Raw genomic sequence first — 26206 nt, forward strand, 5'->3', positions numbered from 1 at the left:
TACAAGTGGAGGAAATTACAGTGTATAAACTGTCCTTTTCACTCTTTGGCCCTTTTAGCTAAGACTGAACATAGACTATTCTTTCAACAAGTCAGACAGCAGTAGAGGAAGCAGTATTCTGGAAATCTGTTTTTACAACGATAGGTGCTATGGGGACATGCTAGTTGGGGAGGGGGTTGGGGGACAGACAAAATAGGAAACCAATTTCATGAACACAAATACGAAACAACAAAGCATGGTCATCCCTGAGAGATGAGAAATAAATGAGCTGAGCCCTGGATTTGCCCCAGCTTGCTGCCTTGAGTTTCTTAGCCATGGCATACTTCCAGGGGGAACTGAGGTGGGATTCAGTGGACTCCCTACATTGAGATGGAGCAAGAGTTGGGGAGACCAGGGCAGCTAGGGTTCATGGGAGACAGTAATGGAGAGGAAAGAGTTATACAGAGAGAGAACCCTGGAGATCTACAGAGGGTCTCCCTTGAGTATCCAAGGTACCCTGTGGCTAGCCATGTTCACACAAGGCTAAAAGTTGTGGCTATTCCCACTAGCCAGGTTAGTTAAGTCATACTTCACAAGGTACTGGGCAGAGCTCTCAAGAGGGTCTTGCCTTAGTAATCAGCCCAAAGCTGAGCAGTGCTCTAGACTCACCTAGGAAATCGTATGAACAAAACAAAAATCTCAAACAGTTTCCTACTAACTTTAATGCATCCTAGAACATAGCTATAGGAGATTTACAGAAAACAAAATTACCCAGCACTTAGGGCAGAATTCAAGTGTTGGACATTAAAATATTACCAGCCATGAAAAAGGCAGGAAAACATGATTTATAATGAAAAGAAGAATCAATTGAATCTGACTCAGAACTGACCCAAAGGAATTCGCAAAGAAAGACTTAGAACTGTTACTATAACTGAATTCTTTCTGTTCATACAGTTAAGTAGAGACATGGAAAATTTTTAAAAGACCCATATAAAATTTCTGTGCTGAATACTACAATTCTGAGGTGGAAATACGCACCAGATAAGATTCAGGGCAGATTACACCTTGCAGAAGTGAAGAGTAATAACCTTGAAGGCCATTAAGTATTAGAGACTATCCAAAGTGTTGAGGGAGGGAGAAGAAAGTGGAAAGTGCAAAGAGTAGCCTGAACTGTGGGACAATTTCAAGTCCCCAGACATGGGTCATTGGAGTCCGTGAAGGTAAAGGATGGAGAAAGGGACAGGAAAAAATATTCGAAGAAATAAGGTCAAAAATGTATTTAAACTTAAAACTTGTCAACAAATCCAAGAAGCTCATTAAACCGTAAGAATGAAATAAGAACAAAAAACTACAACAAAGACATATTAAAAAGTTATATAATAAAGTTTCTCAAAACCAGTGATAAAGTGTGATGATTAATTTTATACTGTCAACCTGGCTGGGCCAAGGTGCTCAGGGATGTGGTCAAAAATTATCCTGGGTGTTTGTGTTTTGGGATGAGAATATTTAAATCAATGGACTTTGAGTGAAGCAGACAGCCCTCTATAATGTGGGTGGGTCCCCTCCAATCAGTTGAAGTCCTGAATAGAATGAAAGATGACCACCACTCCACCTGCCAGCAAGGAGGAAATCTGTGTCAGGGTGGCCTTTGGACTTGACATGCAGCATCAACTGTTTCCTGCTTTCTTAGCCTGCCAGGCCTACCCTGTAGATTTTAGACTTTGCCAGCCTCCGTAACTGAGTCAACTCCTTAAAATAAATCTATCTATCTATCTATCTATCTATCTATCTATCTATCTATCTTCTCTATATATAGGCTGTGAACAATTTCATACATATATATGAAAAAATATATATATATATATATTTCTTATTGGTCTGTTTCTCTAAAGAACTTTGGATAAAACAAAGAAAATCTTAGAAAGCAGATAATGAATGTTACAAAGGAACCATAGTAAGAATGACATCAGATTCCGGTTTTTTCCCTGGAAACAGTACAAACAAGACTGTGGAGCAACATCATTAAAATTCTAAGGGGAAAAAAATTATCAACCTATACCCAGCAAAAATATCTTGGAAAAAGATAATTAAAGACTTTTTATTATACCTTTTTATTATACTTTTGTTATACTGTTTCCAGCATTAAAAGAAGTGTTAAAAGAAGTCCTTCAGGCAGAAGAAAATTGATTCCAGATGGGAATCTGGATTTACACAAAGAAATGGAAAGTACAGAAATGGTGACTAGAGGGGTAATTATATAAGATTTAGTTCTTATTTAAATCTCTTTATAATTGTTTTAAAAAATAGGGGTTTATACCATACATAAAGTAAAATGTAAGAAAATAATGGCATAAAAGTCATATTGGAAAAAGAAGTATACTATTGTAGGGTTCTTATATGTGGAGTGGTTATAATAATGCTTGAAGATACAATAGACTGTGATAAGAGATGTGCTATAACCCTAAAGCAACTACTAAAATAATAGAGTGATAGCCAGTAAGGCAACAAATGAGGTAAGATGGAATTACCAAAAATTATCCAAAAATGGCAGAAAGAGAAAAAACAAGAATAGATGGACTACATAGAAAACAGGTACTAGAGTGATACACTCAAACCTAACCATCAAAAAGCAAATTAAATGTAAATGGTCTAGACTCAATTAAGGGACTGAGAGTAATAACAGATTAAACAAAACTAAATAACAAATAGGACCCAATTCTATGCTGACTTGAAACAAATCTATAAAGACACAAATAGGTTGGGAAAAGAAGTATCAGGCTACAAAGGAAAGTTGGAGTGGCTATGTTCTCAGAAGAGGTAGATATTAGAGCAAAGGATAATGCCGGGAATAAAGAAGTTCATTTTATAATGGGATCATTTAATCAAGAGAACATAGAAGTACTAAACATTTACATAACTGTTAACAGCTTTAAATACACAAAGTAAAAACTGATGGAACTTTAAAGGGAAATAGACAAACCCACATGTCAGATTTTAATACTCTCAATTACTGACAACATGTAAGAAGAAAATTAGCCAAGATAGAGTAGACTTGAAAAGTGTTATCAGCCAACTTGACTTGATTAACATTTATAAAACACTCTGACAGTAGAAGGCATTCTTCTCAAGTACAAGTGGAAAATTAGATCGTATTTGAGGATATACAACAAGTCTCAATAAATTTAAAGAGATTCAAGTCATACTAAATATGTTCTCAGATCACAGCAGAATTGAATTAGAAATCAATATAACAGGAGGATTACTCGGGAAATCCCCAAATATTTAGATCCCAAGTGACTTCTAAATAACCCATGGATCAAAGAAGAACCCAAAGGGAAATTATAAAACATTTTTCAGTGAGTGAACATAGAACACAGCAGAATTTGGGGGATGCCTCTGAAGCAGGACTTTAGAGGAAACTTACAGCACGAAACACCGATGTTAGAAAAGAAGAGCCTCAAATCCGTGATCTCAGTTACTACCTTAATGAACTAAAAGAGAAGAATGTATTAAAAACAAAGTAAAGCAGAAGAAAAGAAATACTAAAGACCAAAGTAAAGTGGAACTCAGTGAAAAAGAAGAACAGAGAAAATAATTGAAACCAAACCCTGGTTCTTTGAGAATATGAATGAAATTTTCAATTCTACTCAAATAGATCAGGAAAAAATATTGAGACACTTGTATCAGGAATGAAGAGGAGTTATATAAATAGAGGTTTTATAAAAATTAAAAGGGTGTGGGACACCTGAGTGGCTCAGTGGGTTAAAGCCTCTGCCTTCGGCTCAGGTCATGATCTCAGGGTCCTGGGATAGAGCCCCGCATTGGGCTTTCTGCTCAGCGGGGAACCTGCTTCTCTCTCTCTCTCTTCCTCTCCTGCCTGCTTCTCTGCCTACTTGTGATCTCTGTCTGTCAAATAAATGAAATCTTTTAAAAAAAGTTAAAAGGGTAATAGAGTATTATAAACCATGTTATACCAATAAATTTGGCAATTTAAATGGAAAAATTCCTTGAAAGACAAACCATCAAAGCTCATTTAAGAAGATATAGAAAACTCAGATCTGTGTTTAATGGTAATGAAGTCATAGTTAAAAAGAAAACTTGAAATCTAGTCAGCTGCACTGGTAAATTCTATCAAATTTTAATGAAAAAATAATGCCAATGCTACATAATACCTCCCAGAAAATTGAAGAGGTGGGAAAACTTGTAAGACCAGTAAGGTTTTTTTAAACTTTTTTAAATATGTTCTCAGAATTCTCTAATTCTCAGATGTGAATTAGAGCTGGTAATCTTGGAGATCTGAAGATTTGGAGGATACCTTGATCATTAATGTGGAGAACATTTGTAAGAATAGAAGCAGGAAGAGTGTGATGGACAAACGTCAGCCAAGAATTGAATTCATTAAGCTTGATTACCGGACTCTCTGAAAATTGATAAATGGAAATGCAGAGGTCCGTGTGTAAGCAGATGCCACAACCTCAGGTGGGAAATTATTAAGGCTATGGTAACATGGTCCAAAAGCATTATAAGGAACACATGCTCGTCCTGGTTGGCGCTGTTAGGGAAAGGAAAAGTTCTGTTGGCTAGCTTAAGGAGAATGGAAAAGTACAAGAAAATGTTGGCACCTAGAGAAGACTTTCTTAACAAAGCTGAGGTTCCACATGACTAAGTGAAGGGGCTCCATCATGATAGAGGAAGGACTGGCTTGGGAAAGAGAGGCCTGAGGAAGGGTAGAGGAGGGAAGGGGTAGATGCTTATGGGTTGAGTCTGGTGTGTTCACTATAGCTAATGAAGGTGGGTAAGAGTTTGGAGAAAATAATTAGTGATGACAAAGGAAGGTGGGGAAGAAAGACAGCAGAGAAGAGCCCAACAGGCTGATTGTAAGTTCAGTGGACCCGAAAAAACCAGTCCCCCCTGGAGTTCCAGATAAGCATAACTGGTGTGTTCAGACCTACTTCCTGGGTCTCTGTGTGTTTGTTTAGATCAGGGTGTGTGTGTGTGTGTGTGTGTGTATGTGTGTAATTGAAGAACAGAGGAGGTGGAAGGAAGGTCCTAAGATAAATGACAGAGCCTAACAGAAGGAGAAGATAACTAGAGGAAAAAATGAAGTGAGAAAGCCCCCGTGCATGTGAACATTTAATGTGGAAGATGGAAGAACAGCTGCAGGAGGCTGAGGGGGATGACGCACGAAGAAGAGACCAAGGGCACCAACTCCGTTTTCCAGCAACTCTAAATGTTTATAAACAAGACAATGTTTATAAGGAAAAAAAAAAAAAAAGGAAACAATGCTGTTGAGAAATATTTGTAACAAGTATTAGAGTTTATGGCTGGCCCACTTGGGGAATTAAATTGTATTTACAAATAGTACCTAGAAGGCAATCGATAAATGAATTAAAAGATAATTTCATAAAAAGAATTAATGGCAAAGAAGTAAGTGGGAAAGGTTCCACTTGGCCAGAAATTCAATTTGACTAGAGAATAAACCAGAAACATGTTAATTTTAAACTCGAATCTACCAGTATTGGTTTTGCTTTCTGATGAGACCCAGCGCTTGGTAAGATTGTGGTAGTATGCATGAGTGGTGGGATTGGGATTGGGATTGTCCTTTTTCTTGAAAAGCAATTATTCATATAAATCAAAGGTTGCCAAAAGATTAACATCTTTCCACCTAGCAATTATGCCACTGAGAACTTAAGTATGTAATATCAAAGAAACCATACTCACAAAGTGATTCTTTATAACACTTGTAGAACTAAAACTCTAAACTTCCTATAGCAAGGGAGTTTATTAATTAAATTGTAGTACCTCCACTGAAAAGATTATAGATTAGAGAAAAAGTCTTCTGTTGAAAAAAAAAATTTATGTTTGTTTTAAAATTGAACTGTGCCTTTGAATGAAAAGCAAGAAAAGAACATGTAAAAATAGCTGTGCTCTGATATGGCTGAATTATATGTGAAATTTTGTTATTTTAAATTGTTTCTCTATAATGCTTTGATAGCAAGCCAATTAAAAGTAAAATATTTTTTGGAAGAGTTGGGAATGGCTGAAAAGAGAATCTACCTTTGAGAATTTGTTTCTTAAAATAAAAGCATAACAAGAAAGATTATGTCCATCCAATTTTAGCAAGACAGGAATGTCTTCTCTTTCTTCAGAAGCAAAGGGAGTCCAAACTTTATTGGATGGTTAACTTCAAGATCTTTTACCTTTGACATAATTTTTAGAAGGTACTTAAGTTGTCAAAACTTAAAGGGCCAAGAAACCCTCCAGAGAGCGATTGGAAAGCTTGCACCTTGGTCGAGAAACAAAAGTGATCTCTGTCCTGAGTGAATTCCTTGACTGGAGATGCAAGAGGAATTTGTTGATAAAAGGGTTGTTAACCTGTTGATTACAAAGAGACTCTGAACTGGAGGAATAAAGTTTAAAGGCTTGAGATAATACAGCGGTGTAACCTGGAGAAAGCTTAGCACCTGGAATTGAAAAAGGTTGAAGATCTCTTCTACTGATACTTACTACTTCACTTGGAAACAGTCGAGTGGTAGTTAAAATAGAAAAAGATCACGAAAATTTGACAGAAATGTGGAAAATGTTCATGAAAAATTGAATGAAGTATTTTTAGAAACTTAAGTATTTGCTGCATATGTGTTAAGTCACCAAGAGAAACAAGTTAGAAAATCCAATTTTGTTATCTGCTAAAGGATTGTTTAATCAATGCCAGTGGATTAAATTTGTTTTTAAGAGACCGAAATCACATTTAGAAGAATCTCACTATATTGGAAGAATTGTCCAAATGTCACAAAATTACCATGGCGTAAATCATGCCCTGGTCTAGGTCAAAGCCACCAGATCTGTGGAATGCCTTTGCCTTTAGCAGTTGTTAAAGTGATCCAAGAATTTCAGAAGTACACACTAAGTGTCCATGTGCAAGTGTGCAGACCTGTGTGTTGGCGGGTTGGGGGGGTAGTTGGGCTGTAGATCCAAATAAGATACTCATGTGTTCCCCACAATGAGTAAAAATAGACCAGCCTCACTCCCCAAACTAATTTTGTTACAATTCCGGGAATGGTTTCCCTGCATAAAAAAAAAGTCCCATCCATCTCCCTCGTATCACAGGTTTTTCTGCATTTAAGGACTAAAAGACAAAAACTGAAAGTCTATGCAAACAATTATTTCCCCAAAGAATTACTAAGTCATATATTTATTAAAATTTGTGGGGTTAAATCTTAAGGGAGGTTTCAGTCTTACTAATGTAGCTTAGAGAGGCCAGGAAAAAATGACTGCGTAACTTAGGCTTCAGCCATCAACTTGTTTGAGTGGGGTCTGGGGAGACCTGCCCACAAGGCTTTCAGCCAAATACTAGAGGCCATTGATGATTGACTCCGTTGTAACTGTTATTTCCTCTTTCTTGTTTAATATAAATAATGGAATACTAATGCTAGAGGAAACCTCAAGGAGCTTATCTAGTCCACTCATTTTGCAGATGGAAGGGATTCAAGGTCAAGGAAAAAATGGGGCTGGTGAGTCTGAGAGCTGTGGCTAGGACTTCAAGGACATCAGCACAGTGACCACCTTTGCCGAGTATCAGAGCTTGCCTGCTTTGCGGACAAGGAAGAGTGATCAAGCCTAGTGTCACGGCCAAGTTGGACCTTTTCTCTCCCCTCCTAAGTTCCTGGTTTTGTTAATGCTGATGAAAAAGTACTTTCTGAACTCAAGCTATTTTTATTATTTTCCATTAATAAGGCATTGTAGTGTGGCCCCAAGAACACTTAACTTTGGTTCTTCCTATTGCTTTATTTATAACAAGGCAGAATAGAGGGTTGTATTTTGACCATCAGTTTCACCAGTATTTAGTTCAAAATTGGACAGAGACCTGTGAGTCAGTCAGGTTGTTGCTATCCAGAGGAGGTGTAGAGCTTTGGTGACAAGGCCTGGGGTGAAGTTTTGAAGATAGTACTTAGTAGTCTTGGCAGGGCACCTAGGCCTTCTGGCTCACTTTCCTCCTCAATAGTAGTACTGGTGTTAGGATTGTTCTGATAGTTAAATCAGGAAATAAATAAAAACCCTTAGCAAAGATCTTTAAAGAAATACTGATCATGTTAATGTGCCTCTAACTGAGGAACAGGCCTAAAACAAAGAAACTGATAGACAATTACATAGAAAATTACATAGAAGTACTGAATACTGAAAGAACATGGATGCTGCCAAATCAGCCTATTTCAAGAACACCGTGGAAGGCTTGCCTGATGAAGTGAAGTTAAAACCACAGCTGAAGGATGAAGAGTTTGCCAGAGGGGCAAAGGGTACTGATGGAGCAGAAAGCGCAGAGGCCCTGAGCTAGAAAGGACGTAGCTTGTTTTAGGAACCAAAGATGAAAATGAGGGGAAATGATACAAAATAAACCTGGAAAAGGAAAGAAGAACCAGACAGGAGACAGGTCGAGCCTCAGTAGGTGTTTTGAACTATAGCCTGAGTAGTGAGATGCTACCTGAAGGTTTTAGCTGGGGGGAGTGATGTGAACAGATGTGGATTTCAAGGTGATCACTTCTGCTGATGTGTCGAGGTGATTGAGCAGGCCAACGGTAGATGCAAAGCGTTGAGTTAGGAGGCTCTTAAAGGTGTCCAGATGGTGGTGGCAGCTTGGTCAAGGTTATGGAGAGAAGTGGACCTATTTGAGAACTGTTTTGTAGATGGAATCAACAAGCTTTGTTGACTGGAATTAGGAGAGAGGAAAGAGGGAAAGGAAATGCTCTGGAAGGCACCAGATGTGTAGTTTATAATAGTCCTCAGATGTTTCCAGTTCTGTATGTTTAATTTTTACCACTGCTTTTGTGATGTAACAGACCTTGAGACCACCTGTGATCTTGACTGGGAGAAATTTAAAGCCTCTAGTAAGTCAATTGGGGACTGTTCATATTTTGAAATCGTAGTTTTATTTACTAAACGCTTGATAGCACTGGGTACCATCTGTTCTCATTTACAGATGAGGAAACTGAGGCATCGAGGGGTTAGGTAACTTGTTTAGTTGATGATGGTAGAGCCAGAATTGGAACCCAGGTTTTCTTTCTTTGGAGCTCATGCTCTCCTGGTGGTTTTTATTCCTCAAAGTATTTTGATGGTTTGACCTTTATATCTCTACTGAATATTAATATTCCCCCTACCCTTTGACTTCATCCAACCCAATGTAAAAGAATAAATAGGGTTGATCTGATAGTCACTCTTCTTGGTTACCCTTTTGGTGAACTGAAAGTGTGGCTTTAAATTTTAAATCTTCTTAATCCTTGCAAACATTTAGAATAACTAAACAAAATTTTTTTTTTAAATTGTTTCTCTTCCATGTGTAGTACATCTTTTCTTATTTTCTGGACTGATTATGTAGGCTTTGTCCTCTGAACATTCATTACCACAGCTATACTGTAAAAATACGAAGACAGCAAAATGGAAGACTGTATATACGTTTGCAGTATAAATCTAGCCACACATGTTCTATTTGGAGAGAAAACATGCGTATTCTGCAGAAACATTTATATGCCCATAAATAACATTGCTAGGTTACTTTGCTTAGCGTGAACATTTGAGGACATTTTTGCAGTCAATTTATTATATCTCTGAGGATTAAAGAGGGTAACAATGATATAATCTGCTTGTTGGATTATAAATTTCGAAATAGGTGTTTTGCATATGGGTGCAGCAATTTCTGAAAGGCTGTTCCTTTCCTTGGGCACCTGCATATTGTCAGCTTTTAAGATTCACAGCAAATTAAATATTGCTGGTGTGCTCCATAACTGTGTCTTTTTCAAAATTGGGGCCTGTCTCATCTCTCTGGAAAATCCATACTTGAGTTATCCTGAACAGAGCCACTGATAGACTACTGAGCATTTGCGTAGAGCTTTTCGTTTTCAGAATTTCACAATCATTGCCTTTTAATTCATATGACACCCCTGTGAGGTAGGTAGATACATTCTAGACATCCACGTCTCCTGCAGGCAGGTTTCGGTGCCAGCAGGAATATTGTGATTGGCACTGACTTTCCTTAATTTCCCAGAGGCCAGACACCTGGAGAGGCTTTTCTGCAGGCCCACGTACATGCCAGTGCTTCAGCCACACGGGACTGCCTCCTCATTCCTTCTGCTGTTTTACTAAGATTCAGTGACTGCACACACCATTAACTGTAACGCTGTGGCGACTGTGTCAGTCTGCATACAACCCACATGGGAGGACTGTGTTTGGGATGAGCCATAGAGGGCCCAGTGAACATTCACATCCTAGACCAGAAATTTCGACTCTTCATACTTTCGTCACTCTAATAATGGTACTTTTCATTCAGTGGTAATATCTGTAGCTCTAGTTAAGTAGATTAGTAAATAAGCCCCCAGGATTTCTCTTAAGAGAAATATATACTATATACCCTATATATATAGTATATAGATACATATATGTATCTATATGTGTATCTATGTACTATATACTATTGAGGCAGGCAAGAGAAATGCATAGCTAATGATGAAATCATCAATACACAACCAGTGGATAGAGAATGCTAACAATCACATATTGTATGCTTATTTGTGTCAGGCACTGTGATAAACATAATATATATATTTTTTATCATTTTTTATAACTACATGAGTTAGAAGCTATCAGATTTTATCATTCCCATTTTATAGATGATGAAAGCCAAGGTTAGTAGGTTGCCTACAGTCACAGAGCTGATTTGAACCTGGTTCTGACTCCAAAGTCCCTTTTTAACCATTAGGTGATATTCACGGCCTTAAGTGGAAGATACTATATAGAATTTTAAAGTGCTAGGACAACATATAGCAAAAGAGTGGTAGTAATGGGGCAGAATAGAAAAAGATACATATTGACTTCTGTTTTTATACAGTAACGCAGAACCATGCAAAAGAATTGCTCTTATCCACAGCAAACCGTGTATCTTTTTTACCTTTCCAGGCACCTATCATAGTTTTATGACTTCTTTCAAATTAAAGTATTTCTGTATCTGATACTGTTGAGTCATTATCTCTTTTCTAAGAAATTATCTTCAAATTGCACATACTGATGTGTAAGACCTTAGACGGAGTGGTTAGAAATTACCGAATAAATTAACTTTTAAAAATTATGGCTTTTAGTTTAAAAAGTCCTTGTAGATAGCAAAAACATTCAAATGAAATAAAAGGAAACTTAAAGACCTCCACATCCCCATCTGTCCCAGGGATCCTCACTAGTTTGTTTCTTGTGGATTCTTCCAGAAATAGTGTATTTGTTGGTGTATGTGTTTAGGTATATAAGTATGTATGTTTCACCTGCTAAGCTTTTATACTAAAACCTGTGAACCAGATATGTTGAAGTCAATCATGACTTGAATGATAATAGTTAAGTCCTAAATATGTGATTAAAAAAAACTATACTCTGAATATATTTTAATAGAAATCATTTACTGTGGCGTATTATAAAATGATTATACATAAGTAGACAATTACGATTAACTTTTAAGAAAAATATATGTATGATATTAATCATGTTCTTAAAATTCTGACATAAATCCTATGTAATTCTAATATAATGTGGTTATAATTTAGGTACCTTAATCTCTAGAGTTGCTGAGTTCTATGTGAGAGACAATTAACTTTAGGAATTAGATGCAAAGGTCCTCACAGATCTAATATTTTTTTTGAAGTTTCTCTGTACTTCCAGATGTCTTTCTCACAACTGATAAAATTTACAGGTGACATAACATATTAAAGAATAGGGCAGTATTTTGAAAAAGAGTTAGAGTTTGCTGTAACAAACAACAGTGTTTTGAGAATTTGAAGAGGATGATGTGTTATCAATGTATCTTGAATTATTTCTGGCATAAATACAGGCTATAAAAAGTGGCTCTTAATCAGCCTTAAAAAGGCTTTGAGCATTTTATGTATTTTTAAAAGAAAAGATGCTAATTCCTTTTTTATGTTTTTGTTTTTTAATTTTAGGTTTTAGTATAAAAGCAGTGCCATTCCAGAATGCCATCTTGAATGTAAAGGAACTTGGAGGTATAACATTTAAAATCCTTTCTGTGTCTGGCTTAAATTTGCGCTAATTTGGTATTAATGTTACATGTAATTTAAAAATTGTTCTTCTAGCAGGTGATTCGTTTTTACCTTTTCCTTTGGTAATAGAGATATGTCTTTCTCCTTATATGTTTTAAAGTTTGTTGAGGACTTCTAAGTAATAAGCCTTTTCTTTTCTTTTCTTTTCTTTTTTTTTTTTTTTAAATTAGAGAACCATGCTGTTGGTTCTGTTTCATATGCTACATATTCTTTGGTTTTATCTGTTCAAAAAATTTATTCCTGATCGAGAAGTTGGGAAGAGAGTTTTCATATAACAGAAAGATAAGCCATGTATTATGGAGGGCAAAGAACTGTATTTTAGAGTAGTTTGTATTCATACCGTTGTATTAGATCTTTTTAGAATGTATTTGTTCCGATAATAAATCTTTGCCAATGGGTTCTTTGCTGGTCAAGCACATTTATTGGATAGGCTGTACCCCAAACTATACATCACTCAGTCTTTCATTACACTCTCTGTCTGGGATTTTTTGGTTGTGTTTTATGTCAGTCAGGGTCTTAACCCATGTAAATAGGTTAACAAAGAAATCAGTCAATTCAGTGAACCTACTAAATTCTCTAATGGCACAGGAAAATGGTAAGTGCTGTGAAGTTCAGGATCATATTGGTGAGTTTAATGACTTAGAAGAAAGTTCTCTTCCATCTCTTTAATGACTTTGTGATATTGACCTCTCCCCTCCCCCACTTTTTTCTAAGTTAATTCTAAGTGACCTATTTTTTAACTTGATGCAATTGAAACACAAACTTTATGCCATTTTAATAGTGTTTGATGCCACCTTATTTTTATCTCCCCTTATGTATTAGCTCATCTTCTTAGGTGTTTTAGAGAGCTGTATCTAGGACAAGTTTACTCCTATCAGTCTTTTTTTATAGCTACCTTTGACTTTCGTAGCATTGATATTTAAATCAACCATGGTTGAAAAATTCTGGTTTATCCATTAAGGCATTTGATTTTGTCAAATGACTATAAAAATTCTAAAGCATGAGTGTTCTTGTCATGGAATAATTTTTCTGCATTAAAATTTTCAAAAGACTGCTCTTTTAGGTTGAATATTTTAATACGACTTTGTGGTTTCCAGTGACTCTGCTTCTCAGTGACCATAGAATTACAGAGAATATATTGTGAAAGTCCATGGAATTGAAATGTATGGTTTGAGAATTTTACTAGTTTTCAATGTGGTTGATACTTCTTAAGGATTTTACTACTAGGCTAGATACTTTTGTTGAACCCCCTCCAGGTGTAAGAAACTGTTGATTAGTTGATAAGGCATTTATTATAGATGGTAGATGATACAGGTAGTGAATGTGTCTGGACAACTGAAGTGAAGGCTTCAGGGAATTTTTGTAGCCTGGACTGTGTGCCACTGTTACACTGAAATTCAATACAATAAAAGAAAAATTACAGGACGGAGGCGTTCTGTCTAATCCCAGACAAGGTTTAATTCTGCTGAAAAACCTGTGCCCTAACAATTGCAGTAATGGCCTTTATAATAAAGAGGGTACCATAAAGTTTGGTGGTAATATTTTGGTTCCTGTGATGGTTATTCTGTGATAGTTTGAGATACAGGTAAAAGCTAAAACTTCCAGGGTTGGGACAGGTACACGAGTTCCAGGCTAACGAGAATGTGTTTGGCATGTGGTATTCTACCCCTTCGCTTTTAGTCGTTCTGTTTTCCGTCAAGAGACTGTTTCAAGGAGAAAGTGATTTGTCTGAGCAGAATCTCATTGTGCGTCCTGTGCTGAATGCTCAAAGGCAAGCTATGGAGGGAGTTGATTCCTTGATTGTGCCTTCACGAAGTCCTTTATTTAATAAATACTTTTTGAGGGCTTTCTCTGCCTGGAAGAGGATTGCACACTAGGCTCTGTCTCACCTAAGAAGGCAGGGAAAGTAGGCTAACCCATGGGAAGAGTGTAGCTTTCCTAGGATTCAGGGTATCTCTTATGTGGTAAGAAACTCTTCCGAACATAATACACACGTACGTGGCATTTAGGGAGATTTGTAACCAACTGAAGTCCAGTTGCTTGAGAGGAGGTAGGTTGAGTGAAAATTTCAAGAGGAAAAAGTGGAGTGTTTTAGGATCAATGTGTGAAGATACGAACCCTTTGTGTAACAATAGAGGGTTTCTCAGAAGTCCAGTCAGGTTGTGTGATCCAGGGAAAAATCTTGAAATCAAGGGAGCAATTTAAGATGATAGACGGTAGTTAGCAGTACTGAGTGCCATGATGTCGCTGGCTTAGGGGTTGCCCAGATGGGTCTGTTTATGGTAGGGTTAATTCAGGAGATTGGTATGACCCCTGCACCTCCCTGTCAGGTTCCCCATCATCCTGCTTCTAAACCTTAAGTTAAACATCTCACTCGTTCAAAATGCAAGGCATGAACTTGTATTCCTTATCTAGTAAGAAACGGAATGAAATGAATTAACATTGACCAGTGGAGTTAAATGAAAATCACTATTGGGAGATCTTAAGAAAGTTTGTTTACATACACAGCTGATAGATGTTTGTGTCTGTGCATATATAAAACTTGTATGCATAGCATATACATACATAGTTCTGTGTTCTCAACTTTATCTTAGGAGAGTGTTTCCAAAACTCAAAAATTCTTAAGATTTTCACTCAGATTTTCTCATGTGGTCTTTTCCTACCATTCATGCAGTTGTTCTAGCACAATTGTATATCAAGCAAGATTCTAGGAGCTGAGAATGAAAGATACCTAAATTATATCCCTTGCCTTGAAGAAACTCGTGATTTTTTTTATTATTTATTATGGAGACATTCATGAAAACAAACATTTGAAATCAATGAAATTTTGGAAAATGAAATTGTGAGGGTGGGTGGGTAAAGGTCAAGGTAAGACATGACGCAGACATAGACCTAATCAGCCCAGCCTGATGGTATATGTTCAGGGTCCATTTTCACTATTTTGAGAATGACTTGCTGTCCTCGACTGAGCTCTCACACCCACCAGGCTGCACTGATGACGCCTATATTTACATGAAATTGAAACTCTAAATGTTTTTCTCTTTTTGCTTATTGCCATTTCTCTCCCTCCAGTGAAGTTCTCATTTCACTTTCGCAGCTTTGTGCCTAATGAGTAGGTGCTATGACTGTCTCACAGGTGATGAGACACAGGACAGCCAGGCACTGAGTGACTTGATCAAGGCTGTTGGGAGGAGGTCGGTGTGCATCTGAGCACTTAACCAGTTACTCTCCACGTGGAACACTTTATTCCATGCCTGGCGCAAGAGAAGTGCTTCCACGTGCTACCTGCCGCTGCCTCTGTCATTCATTTTCTCTCTTTGACTTTCAAGTCAGACTCTTGTTCACTTTGGCCTCTGACTCCCCTCCCTGCTAGAGTCCTGTTTCCCTTCCGATCTCTTCCAGCCTGGCTTCTGAATCACTTGGAACCTCAACTTTTCAGTCTATCTCAAGGCTTGCATGAACACATCATTTTCATATTTTTATTCTTTTTATTTCATTTATTCAACAGATATTTATTAAGTATGTATCATATCCCGAGGCTGAGTTCTAGGAAGTGGTTATAGTGGCAGGTAGACACCCAGTCCTTGCATAGGCGAGCTGTTGGACACAAGGGGCGACTCTTGTGTGCTTCTCTCCATGAGGAAAGCCAAATACTACTATTTACAGGCCTAGAACGAATTCCTAGGTTAATCCCCTCAATACTTGAAGGGATTTTTAATACCATCCATCAGGGCTTTTCTGATCTCTTCAAAGGACATTCTGTAGTATTGCTCAGTGGATTTGTTTTTCTTGTAAATTCTTTCATTTGGGAGGTTTTTGTTGAAACTAATCTAAATCCTTTTTTAGTTTTAATTAATTACTCTGTTGGTCTTGTGCTGTTTATTATTCTGGATGTCGTACAAGACACCTAGCAGGATCCTGACCAGACAGAAGGATGAATCTTTCAGCAAATTTCCCTTCTTCCTATTAGAGGAAGCCCAACCATTCCATAGGATTCTAGGCAAGTCCATTTTCCTGTGTCTCTGCTTCCTTATCTGTAAAATGTAGCAATAATAATTCCTGCATTATATAACCATTGTGAAGACTAAATTAACCTAAGGCAGCTACTGAGAGATCACGTGACCCGCAGCTAACATTTTTGGAAGATTTCTGTTGTAATCACACCCTTCCCCTTCTCCATCCCTCACCCCATCAAAAAACACCTTTCAATAAAGCCTTTTCCCCAAGGTGTCTCAAAATAACCCAAGTCACATATTGATTGCTTTTTCTCTTTGCGGTCATGCCTTGCTTCCTTATGGAAAAGGTGATCTCCCCCTGCCCTGAACCTGTTTAAACTGAGAAGTCTCAGGGAAGGGACCTCCTTGGAGTCTTCTGGTTAGCAGCCTTGCATAGTTTTTGGCAGTACACACGTGTTAATATTAGGTGTTTTTGTCTCATATACCTTATCACCTTTCCCTCTGGTTTCAGTTTCCACCTGAAAAATCTCTTCTATCATAAAGCCTCCTAATTGCTGTCATTCTGTTTGGCTTTATGTATTGTAACCACAGTACTAAGGTGAATGAAGCATCTGCCATGTAGCTGAGTTGAAAGCACCAGTCCCACTGCAGTGACCTTCCAGCTCTAGTCATTTTTCATTTTAGAAATTTCCAGTTCTTTTTTTTTTTTTAAAGATTTATTTATTTATTTGACAGACAGAAATCACAAGTAGGCAGAGAGGCAGGGAGAGAGAGAGGAGGAAGCAGGCTCCCCGCTGAGCAGAGAGCCTGACGCGGGACTCGATCCCAGGACCCTGGAATCAGGACCTGAGCCGAAGGCAGAGGCTTTAACCCACTGAGCCACCCAGGCGTCCCGAAATTTCCAGTTCTTAAATCTATAGATGCACTCGGAGATAGTTTTCTCTTGCTTTTGAAATGGCCTTTGCACACTGATAGAGCCCAGAGAAGAAATTTTCATTTCTTAACACATTTGGTTTGTTACCATGAATCGATGAGGATCCAGACGTCATAATATTCTGTTTTCTTTCCTTGACTGGATTCTGGAACCACAATTGGTTTTGTCAAATGACTTGTTTTCTCCCTCTGATATTCTAATGAGTTATGTCTGAGTCGCTTCCCCACCCAGTCAACTCTTTGGCAGTCTTGTCTTCCCCGTTGACACTCAGAAAGGCAAAAGCTAAAAAGCAGTAAGTTGTCTTCTATACTTCAGTATTTGCTGCTAGTTGTCAATCAGAAAGAAAGTTCATGAAGATTTTTGTTTGCACTTTTTTTTCTCTCTAAAGACAAGACAACTTTTCTTCTTCAGAAGGTGGTGAGGGTCGTGTGGAAAAGTGCAAGTTGTGTTCCCTTACCCATTTACTTCAGCCCCTGCAATAGTGATTGAATGATTTCTGAGGATTGTCAGCTAAGCCATTTTTTTTAAAGGTTGCTTCTTTCAGCAGCCAAGCTGTTATATGAAACAGATGTTGACTCTGTCCTGTTTCTTTGTTTGCCTGAAGGAGTACACCGCCTCCTCATAGTGAAAGGTGCTGTTTCTTTGTATCCTGCTAGTTATCTTCGGGTGCTGTTAATCTGTCCAGGTTATTTGCATTTCTTAATTTCTCCGGAAACTGTACAGGGCAAATTTCTTGACAGGCAACCCAGGGGGCACTGCTGCCTTCATCATTTTAATTTCTGCTTTCTATACCCAGGCCATTTGATGTCTTTCACCAAAATAAAGCTTTCTTCCTTTAGAATCTTACATTAAAACTTAATTCAGAAGGAAAAGTAGCTCTTTCACTTGATGTGTTCTCCCTCTCCTACATATACTATGATTATTGCCTCCATAGCCCCACTACCACCTCCTGTTTAAGAAAAAAAAAATCCAGCTAAATACCTTGAAATTTACTGTCACTGCCTCTGAGAGTCATACCGTCCAACAGACAGAGGGAGGAATGAAGACTGTACCAACAAATTGGTTGAATATTAGAAACAGTATAGGTAGGCTGGAAGACATTATTGCCACATTGCTTTAAGGGACAAGTGGAGTTAAAATATTGCTTGGTGGTGTAGGAGAGAACAGCTTGCCATTCAGAAACTCGTTTAGATGTCTCCAAACATGGAATTCTCTGGATTGAGGTGGCAAGAAACCATGACACTGGCAAGGGAACATGACATTACAGAGTGGGGGCCTGGAGAAGGCCAGGTCCACCGCATCCCTTACAATCATGCTGTCTGCTGAATCATAGTCAGCCACACACAAGTTAAGTGTACATATTCCATATTTGATGTATAGAATTATAACGGAGAAATGAGGTTCAGCAAGTAGAGTGTGGCCTCAAGGCGCTCTGTCCCTCTGTGCATTTGAACTTCTTGTTGTTGTTTTCTTATCTGCAAAATGTAAGTTTTAATAAATCATCACTACTTATTTCCCAAGGGATTGGGGCTGGAAAAGAAAACTGCAGTTGCCTAAAGCTCCTCGAGAGATGCTTTAAGACAGACAGTGGTATTTCCACTAATTCTGTTTTTATAGTGTGGCTCCAGTGTGATACATTGAATATCGAAACTTCTTGATATAGTATTGTTTCCTTATCTAGGAGAAGAACCAGACCTTTCTGGAATGGGAACAGCCAGTTAACTCCTGGCTCTCTGAGCTGTGTACTTTCTCACTTAGGCTTAGGCTCTACTAGGGGAAATGATATTGGGATAAAGCCAAGTCACTTGGATGGGAGTTGAAAGGCCACAGCTATCTGAATTGGTTGAACAGAATCCCAGGGTGGTGGTGTTCAAGCGTTTTTTACACTTGCTAAGGGAAAACTGAGCCAAATAGTCAGCCGAGCCAAATAAATGAATCTGGGGGCCCAGAAGTCTGTTACTGGCTGATGTAGACCTGACCTTAATTTTTGTTTTCTTCTGGAAAAATGCCCTAGGAAATTTTTTAAAAATTTGACTTCCCAGTCATAGTTTTGTATAATACTTAACAATTCATTCTTCTAAGACAATATACAAATACACACACACACACACACACACAGTTGTAATACATATACCACACATACACACACACAATGTTCAAGAAACTAGTGTCCTGGCCTTTTGACCACCCCTACCTTGAAAAGAGGGGTTTCATGTGCCTCTAGTGTAGCTCCCTCACCCATTGATTCCTGTTTGGGATAGTCAGGTCATATCATATCTTCCAACTCTACCGAACTTCCTCACAGAACGTTCACGCTGGGTTCTGAGCTTCCTAACCTTTATTTATTTATTTATTTATTTTTAAAGATTTTATTTATTTATTTGACAGACAGAGATCACAAGTAGGCAGAGAGGCAGGGGGAGAGAGAGAGAGAGAGAGAAGCAGGCTTCCTGCGGAGCAGGGAGCCCGATGCGGGGCTCGATCCCAGGACCCTGAGATCATGACCCGAGCCGAAGGCAGCAGCCCAAACCACTGAGCCACCCAGGCGCCCCACTTCCTAACCTTTAGAAGAGAATAGATAGTTGTTTCTCCCAGGGGTTTGTCATAATAGCAACGAATTTTCATTGTGTATTTGGTTTCAGCGTGGTATTGCAGCAACAATACTGCAAGTCAAGAAACCAGTATTTTCTCTATCAAAATAAGCCATGGCACACTGGGCAAGCCTCTTAACTTTTCCAAGGCTGCTTGCTTTTCTAGCAGCTGAGGATGCTGATAACCATTCTCCTGTTTGATACAATAGAACTAGTTTATTTTTATCTTGAAACCCATAGTATCTACTTCACTGTGGCCCCAAAGAACCATAGAGCCCATCTTTAACAACTGTGCATGATTATGATGCTTTATTTTTCTATTTTCATTTAACCTGGACTTCGGGTTTTTGTTTTTTGTTTTTTTTTTTTTTTTGGTAGAGTAGACATTTCAGTAAATCTGTTTTCTTTTTGTGTTTGTGTGAAACAGCTATACATACATGAAATACCGACTAATATTAAATTGTTGGTATTTACTAATATGAACTAATAGTCACTTGTCACTGTGCTGGCATTACAGTCTGGTGTGGGAAATACTATAATAGGATTGAGTGCGAGATGCTGTTAGGATCATCTAGAAAGGACAAAGGAGACCTCGCACAGGATAAGACAGTTTAGGAACAATCTGGGACAAAAGTCATGGAAGTGGCAGTGGGTTTGGTCTAATTTTGTTTCATCCATAAACCATATCCACTGTCAACTCCTTGACTTGTCTCATCTGTTTTTTTTTTTCTAGATTCTTTTCCTCTGTAATATCTCTTTCTCCTTTCAGTATGATCTTAATTGCATCCTGTACTCAATCCTATTAACAGTGTTTAACATACCAGTCCATAACGTTAGAAATAATTGAAAAAACACACTGTAATCTTAAGAGTTTATCATGTTGTGATATAAAACATTCCTGCAGTTCCAGGCTGGAGAGAGATTTGCCAAGTTATGCTATAAGATACTAGAGTAAGGCTAAACCCTTCAGAAGCGCAATGGTGTTTTGTATTAAATTCATTTCAGTGAATACTTAATAAATACTGGGTGCCATCCCCTAAACATATAATTCCCACGTGTGCATGCATACAGTCATGAGCCCATTTCTTTGGTTATTTTGATGGATGAGTAATATTGGCCATAAAGATTATGAAAGTTCATAGAAAAGATTGAACAGCTTTACTAGATTTCTGTAGTTAGAATGACAGCTTGACAATTGTTCAAGAGGTAATATATTTGTAGCTGCTCTGACCTATCCTAGAACTGAATGAAATAGAACTGGTTAAATTTGTTTTGAGGCATTGTAAATGTGTTAGTTTTAATTTCTTAAGGTCCAAAGTATTACCAAAAGCTCTGTACTGAAAATGCTTGAAAATTTTAAACTTGAAATTCACTGATATTTTATGGCATCATTGTGAGAAGTAATGTAAAGAATTTATCATATAAAGTTCACTTCTTAATTCATACACTAATACATAATACTTATGACTGAAAATTGAAGGTTAGTTTTTTAAAATGTGTATTCCCCTTCTTTGCCAAAATCTCACAAAATGACAAAAATCAGACAACGCTTTTAAATTAAATCTATAACACAGATTTAATCTACAATGAAGAAAGGAAATATGACAAAGACTGAGATATAGGCCATGGAAACATGAAGTAGAAGGAAAATATATCAGGATTATTAATCAGAGAATTTATCAGAGTTATTAATTGGGGCTTTACATCTGGAGCCATGCCTTTCTTTTATTTTTCTTCTCCCCTTGTGTTAAGTAGTGGATAACAGCTGTGTTTACCCACAAACTAAATCTTGGAAGTGTGTGCTAGATTCAGGCCAAGGCAGTGTCCTAGTAATATACTGACTGCCAGGTGGGTTAGGAAGCCCACACATACAGGAGAGAAGCCACTTGTCTGTCCCTATTAATCACTGGAAGTAGGCAATGGTAAACAGAAGAGCTGGCAGACATAGATTCTCAAGCAAAAGATAAATATATAATCACAGCATACCACAATATGAGGGAAATCTGCAGCATCAAACAAAGCTTACCCCATCAAAAGAAAAAGTATCTAAGGACCTAGAGGTAATAGAGTGATCAGAAGAAGACATTCAGAGACATGGGTTTTGTATTCATGAAAAGTAATCTAATGGAACTAGGGAAATGAAAATTTAAAGTGACGTATCTGTTGACACATCTCAGATGTAAATTAATAAAACCAAGGACTGAACTAGGGGATTTCCTCAGAATACCCTGCTAAAGGACAGCTCTGAAAGTATGAGAGAAATTTGAGAAGACCAAAGGAATAGTTCATAGAACTTCTAACATTCCTCTAAGAGGTGGAAAGGGAGAGTAAAGAGAAACTGTAGAGATTAAAGTAACCAAAGAAAATAGAAAAACCTCAAATGTGAATAAAGACTATTCAAATTTAATGGGTCTTCTGAGGCCAAGAAAAGTCGTAAATCTAGGCATATTGTGAAGAAAAAGAAATTATTAATTCTAACCACAGGAACACACAAGTGAGTTATTTCTGATTTTAGCATGAGAGATGTCAGGTAGAGAGAATCAAAGTCTATTTTCTTTAGATTGTAGATTATAATGAAAAGAAAGATTGAAATTTAAATATGTATCTTTAAAAATTAAGGGTAGGGGCACCTGGGTGGCTCAGTGGGTTAAAGCCTCTGCCTTCAGCTCAGGTCATGGTTTCAGGGTCCTGGGATGGAGCCCCGCATCAGGCTCTCCACCAGACAGGGAGCCTCCTTCCCGCTCTCTCTCTGCCTGCCTCTCTGCCTACTTGTGATCTCTGTCAAATAAATAAATAAAATCCTAAAAAAGAATTTAAAAAAAATAAAAATTAAGGGCAAATACTAAAACAGTGAAAGTAGGATGATATCTCCATGAATGAATTTTTTAAAAATCTGAAAACTTACACATTCAGCTAATAGAAAAAATAATTATCTTAGGGAATGGAGTGAGTTCATTGGGATCAAGTAGAATTTTTTTTTCTCGTGTGAACTTTGTTCATAAGAATTTTTTTATTAAAGATTTTATTTGAAAGTGAGAGAGAGTGAGTGCACGGAAGGTTATAGGGAAAGGGAAAAGCAGATTTCCTGCTGAGCAGGGAGCCCAACATGGAGCTAGATCCCAGGACCCTGAGATCATGACCTAAGCTTAAGTCAGACACTTAACTGACTGAGCCACTAGGTGCCCCATGAGATTTTTTTTTTTTTTAAACTTGAGAGAGAGACAGTAAGAGAGAGCATGAGAGGCGAGAAGGTCAGAGGGAGAAGCAGACTCCCCATGGAGCTGGGAGCCTGATGCGGGACTCTATCCCGGGACTCTATCCCGGGATTCTAGGACCATGACCTGAGCCGAAGGCAGTTGCTTAACAAACTGAGACACCAAGGTGCCCAAAGAGAATTTTTCTTTAAGAAATAAAATTTAAGAAAATACACTATAAAGATAGAAAGCTAAGGATATTTGATACATTCAACAAAATGCAAAAATGGAAAAATAGCAAAATTAATAGTCATGAGACCTAGAAAACATCTATACATCAGTAATCAAAATAAATGCAAGTAGATTAAATTCCCCTTTTAAATGAGTGATATAAAAACTGATTATAAACCTATTCAACTATATCGGTTCTAAGAGATACTTCTGCAACAATAAAACGCAGCAAGGTAGAAATAAAGGGATAGAAATGAAATCCTTGAAAACCACTGAAAAGAACGTACTGGGAGACAAAATTCAAAACAAAGAACATTAAGAATAGAGAGTTTTCCATGTTGATCTATTAGGATAACTGAGTAATCAGGAAACTTTATATATTTATCTACATAATTCTGAACTATACAAAATTAAAACAGAGAAAAATGTAAGAAAAAGCCAACAAAGATCCACAATCAGAAGAATTTATCCATACATTCTTTATAAGACAGTAGATCAAATAGATGAAATTATATAAAGGATTTAAATAGCCAATTAACAAACTTGATCTAGTTGATCATTACAGAATTTTACACTCAAATAGAAAAGTTATATTCTTTTAAAATACCCCTAAAATTTATATATGACCATGTATATTTTCTGACTAAAATCCAACAAAATTAGGAATCAGTGGCAGAGAGACAAAACAAAACAAAACAAAACAAAACCCCTACATGAAACGAGATTTAAAATTACCCTAATACTGGGTGCTTTGGTGGCTCAGTCAGTTAAATGTCTGCTTCAGCTCAGAACATGATCAAGCCCTGCTTTGGGTTCCCTGTTCAGAGGGGAGTCTGGGTCTCCTTTTACCCTCTGCCCCCACATCCCACTTGTGCTCGCTTATGCTCTCTCTCTCAAACCTTTAAATTAAAAAAAAAAAAAAAAAAAAAAATTTACCCTGACCTTTATACCATGCTTAAAAAAAAGATTCTAGACCTAAATATAAGGCCTAAAACTGTAAAACTTGTAGAAGAAAACTTAAGGTGATCTGTGACCTGGGGTTAGGCAAAGATTTCTTAGATAAGACACCAAAAGTATGACCCATGAATAAATTGGTTAATTGGATTTCATAATACTTCTGCTTTTGGAAAGACACTACTGGAGAATGAAAAGGCCATTTATTGGCTCAGTAAATGTTGTTTGGAAATCATGTATCTGATAAAGAACTTGTATCCAAAATATATAAAGAACATTCAATAATAAGAACAACATTTCAAAAATGGGCAAAAGCTTTGAACATATCCTTTATCAAAGAAGATAAATAAAGCCCATGCAAAAAATGCTCTCCATCATTAGTTATTAGGGAAATAGAAATTAACCTTCCCCACACACACACAATGTCTAAATTTTAAAAGCCTCAATATACCAAGTATTCTGCAAAGAGTACGGAAGAACTAGAATCTCATTCACTGCCAGTAGAAATGTAAAATGGGTACAACACTTAGAAAAACAGTTTGGCAGCCTTTTAAGATAAATGCAAACCAATCTTAGGATCAAGCTATTCCACTCTTGGAGAAACAAAAACCTATGTTTACACAAAATACTGTACTTAAGTGTTCATGGCAACTTTATAATAAGAAAAATAGAAACAATGCAAATGTCTTAATGGTGAATGGATAAACATATGTGACATCCATATAAGGAAATAGTATTCAGCAATAAAAAAAGAAAGAACTATAGGAACATGCCATAATATGGATGAATCTCAAAGTAATTATGCTAATTGAAAGAAGCGGGACAAAATAGAACCCATAAGGTAGGCCTGAGGAATAGGGACAGGAGGCTTGGAGGGTGTGGAGTGGAGGGATTTGAAGGGTTACGAGACAATTTTGGAGTTAATAGATACACTTACTATAATGATTATGGTCATGGTTACGCAGATGCATATGTATCAAAACTTATCACATTGTGTATTTTAATATGTGCAATTTATTATATGTCAGTTATACCACAGTAAAACTATTAAAAATATTCTGTACTGTTAGAAATATCTCTGGTCAAAAGAATTGAAAATAATGTTTTGTGAAGAACTTCCAAGAAGTCCTTTTCTTGGATTGTTTTCCAGTAAAGAGTTATTTTAAATAGGCTATTAATATCCATGGTTTAAAAAATAAATAAATGTGACTGGGGAAAGACTTCACAAAGAAAAATATCAATTTCTGGATGATCATATGTAGCTTAATAGTTAAAATTAAATATGTAAGCAGTTAAAACTAATATTAAGATGTTATCAAATCTATCAATTTAATGTGTAGATTTTAAAAATCTCATTGCTAATAAAAGAAGACAGATTGATCTGTCTGTGCACAGCAGCGTCAATTAATCAAAGAAATTCATATGACAGACTCATTATACAAAGAGTGAGAGATTTCTCAGAATAAACCATGGTGGCTCATTCCAGAGGGATACTCAAAACCATAGTGATACAATATTCTCTTTCCAACCTTTGCAGTTATATTTATGAAAAATATTCCTGTTGGTGATCATGCTGTGGGGTAAGACCCAGGTCTTAAACGAAGTTGGAGGTTGGAGGAGGGGACAACAGTAACACTAAAGCAAACCAGTATATTAGAAAACCTCTGATTCCAACCCACATTTGAATAGGTCATATTTTAAGAACACATTTTGTGTGGGGAGGGGGTGGTGAAATACCCTTTTTCATTCAGGAATCCTTACAGCTTTAAATTATCTGCTTGACCTGATCCTAGGCTATCCAGATTGTACCTCCAAGCAGACCTTATTTTGGCATTAAAAAGTAATGTATTTTTCATTTGCATTTCTCTGTTTCATTTTTGTAAGCCTCCAAAATGCCTGGTCAAGATTGTTATAGATAAAGTTTTTGATAATATTCTATATGTAATAAGCTAAGAGGGTAGAACATAACATATTTTCTCTCTCTGTACTTTGCCATTAGCAATCCCAACAAGTTCTTTTGGGGTCTGCCATGTTCTTTAATGTGATGATATTTTTTAAATTGGGGGTATAAATATAAAGCCTCTTTCTCTTATTTTGGTTTTCTTTTTCTTCCAAAATCCTCCTAAATAGTTTTAGGTGTCAGTGAATTTTTCCTCTTACTAATTAGATTGTATCTCAGTAAGTAAGGATGGACCTAATATAAACTGCTAAGTTAAAAATGCAGAGGCTTGATTTAATTGTCAGTTGTGTATGGGGTGTTACAATAGAATAGATAAGCCCGGTG

The 26206-nt window shown here is 37.1% G+C and overlaps 1 protein-coding gene across 3 annotated transcripts in view; it reads left to right on the top strand.

The window, feature by feature from the left end:
- ARL15 (ARF like GTPase 15) overlaps positions 1 to 26206 on the top strand; it is a 392574-nt gene that overhangs the window by 140460 nt on the left and 225908 nt on the right. For all 3 annotated transcript variants that reach the window (XM_082723229.1, XM_082723230.1, XM_082723228.1), the window contains exon 3: positions 11946 to 12005. In XM_082723229.1, coding sequence (XP_082579355.1) covers positions 11946 to 12005 — 60 coding nt within the window. The remainder of the gene's footprint in view (positions 1 to 11945; positions 12006 to 26206) is intronic.

This window comes from Mustela nivalis, assembly GCF_964662115.1.
Source record: "Mustela nivalis genome assembly, chromosome: 3".
Taxonomy (NCBI): domain Eukaryota; kingdom Metazoa; phylum Chordata; class Mammalia; order Carnivora; family Mustelidae; genus Mustela; species Mustela nivalis.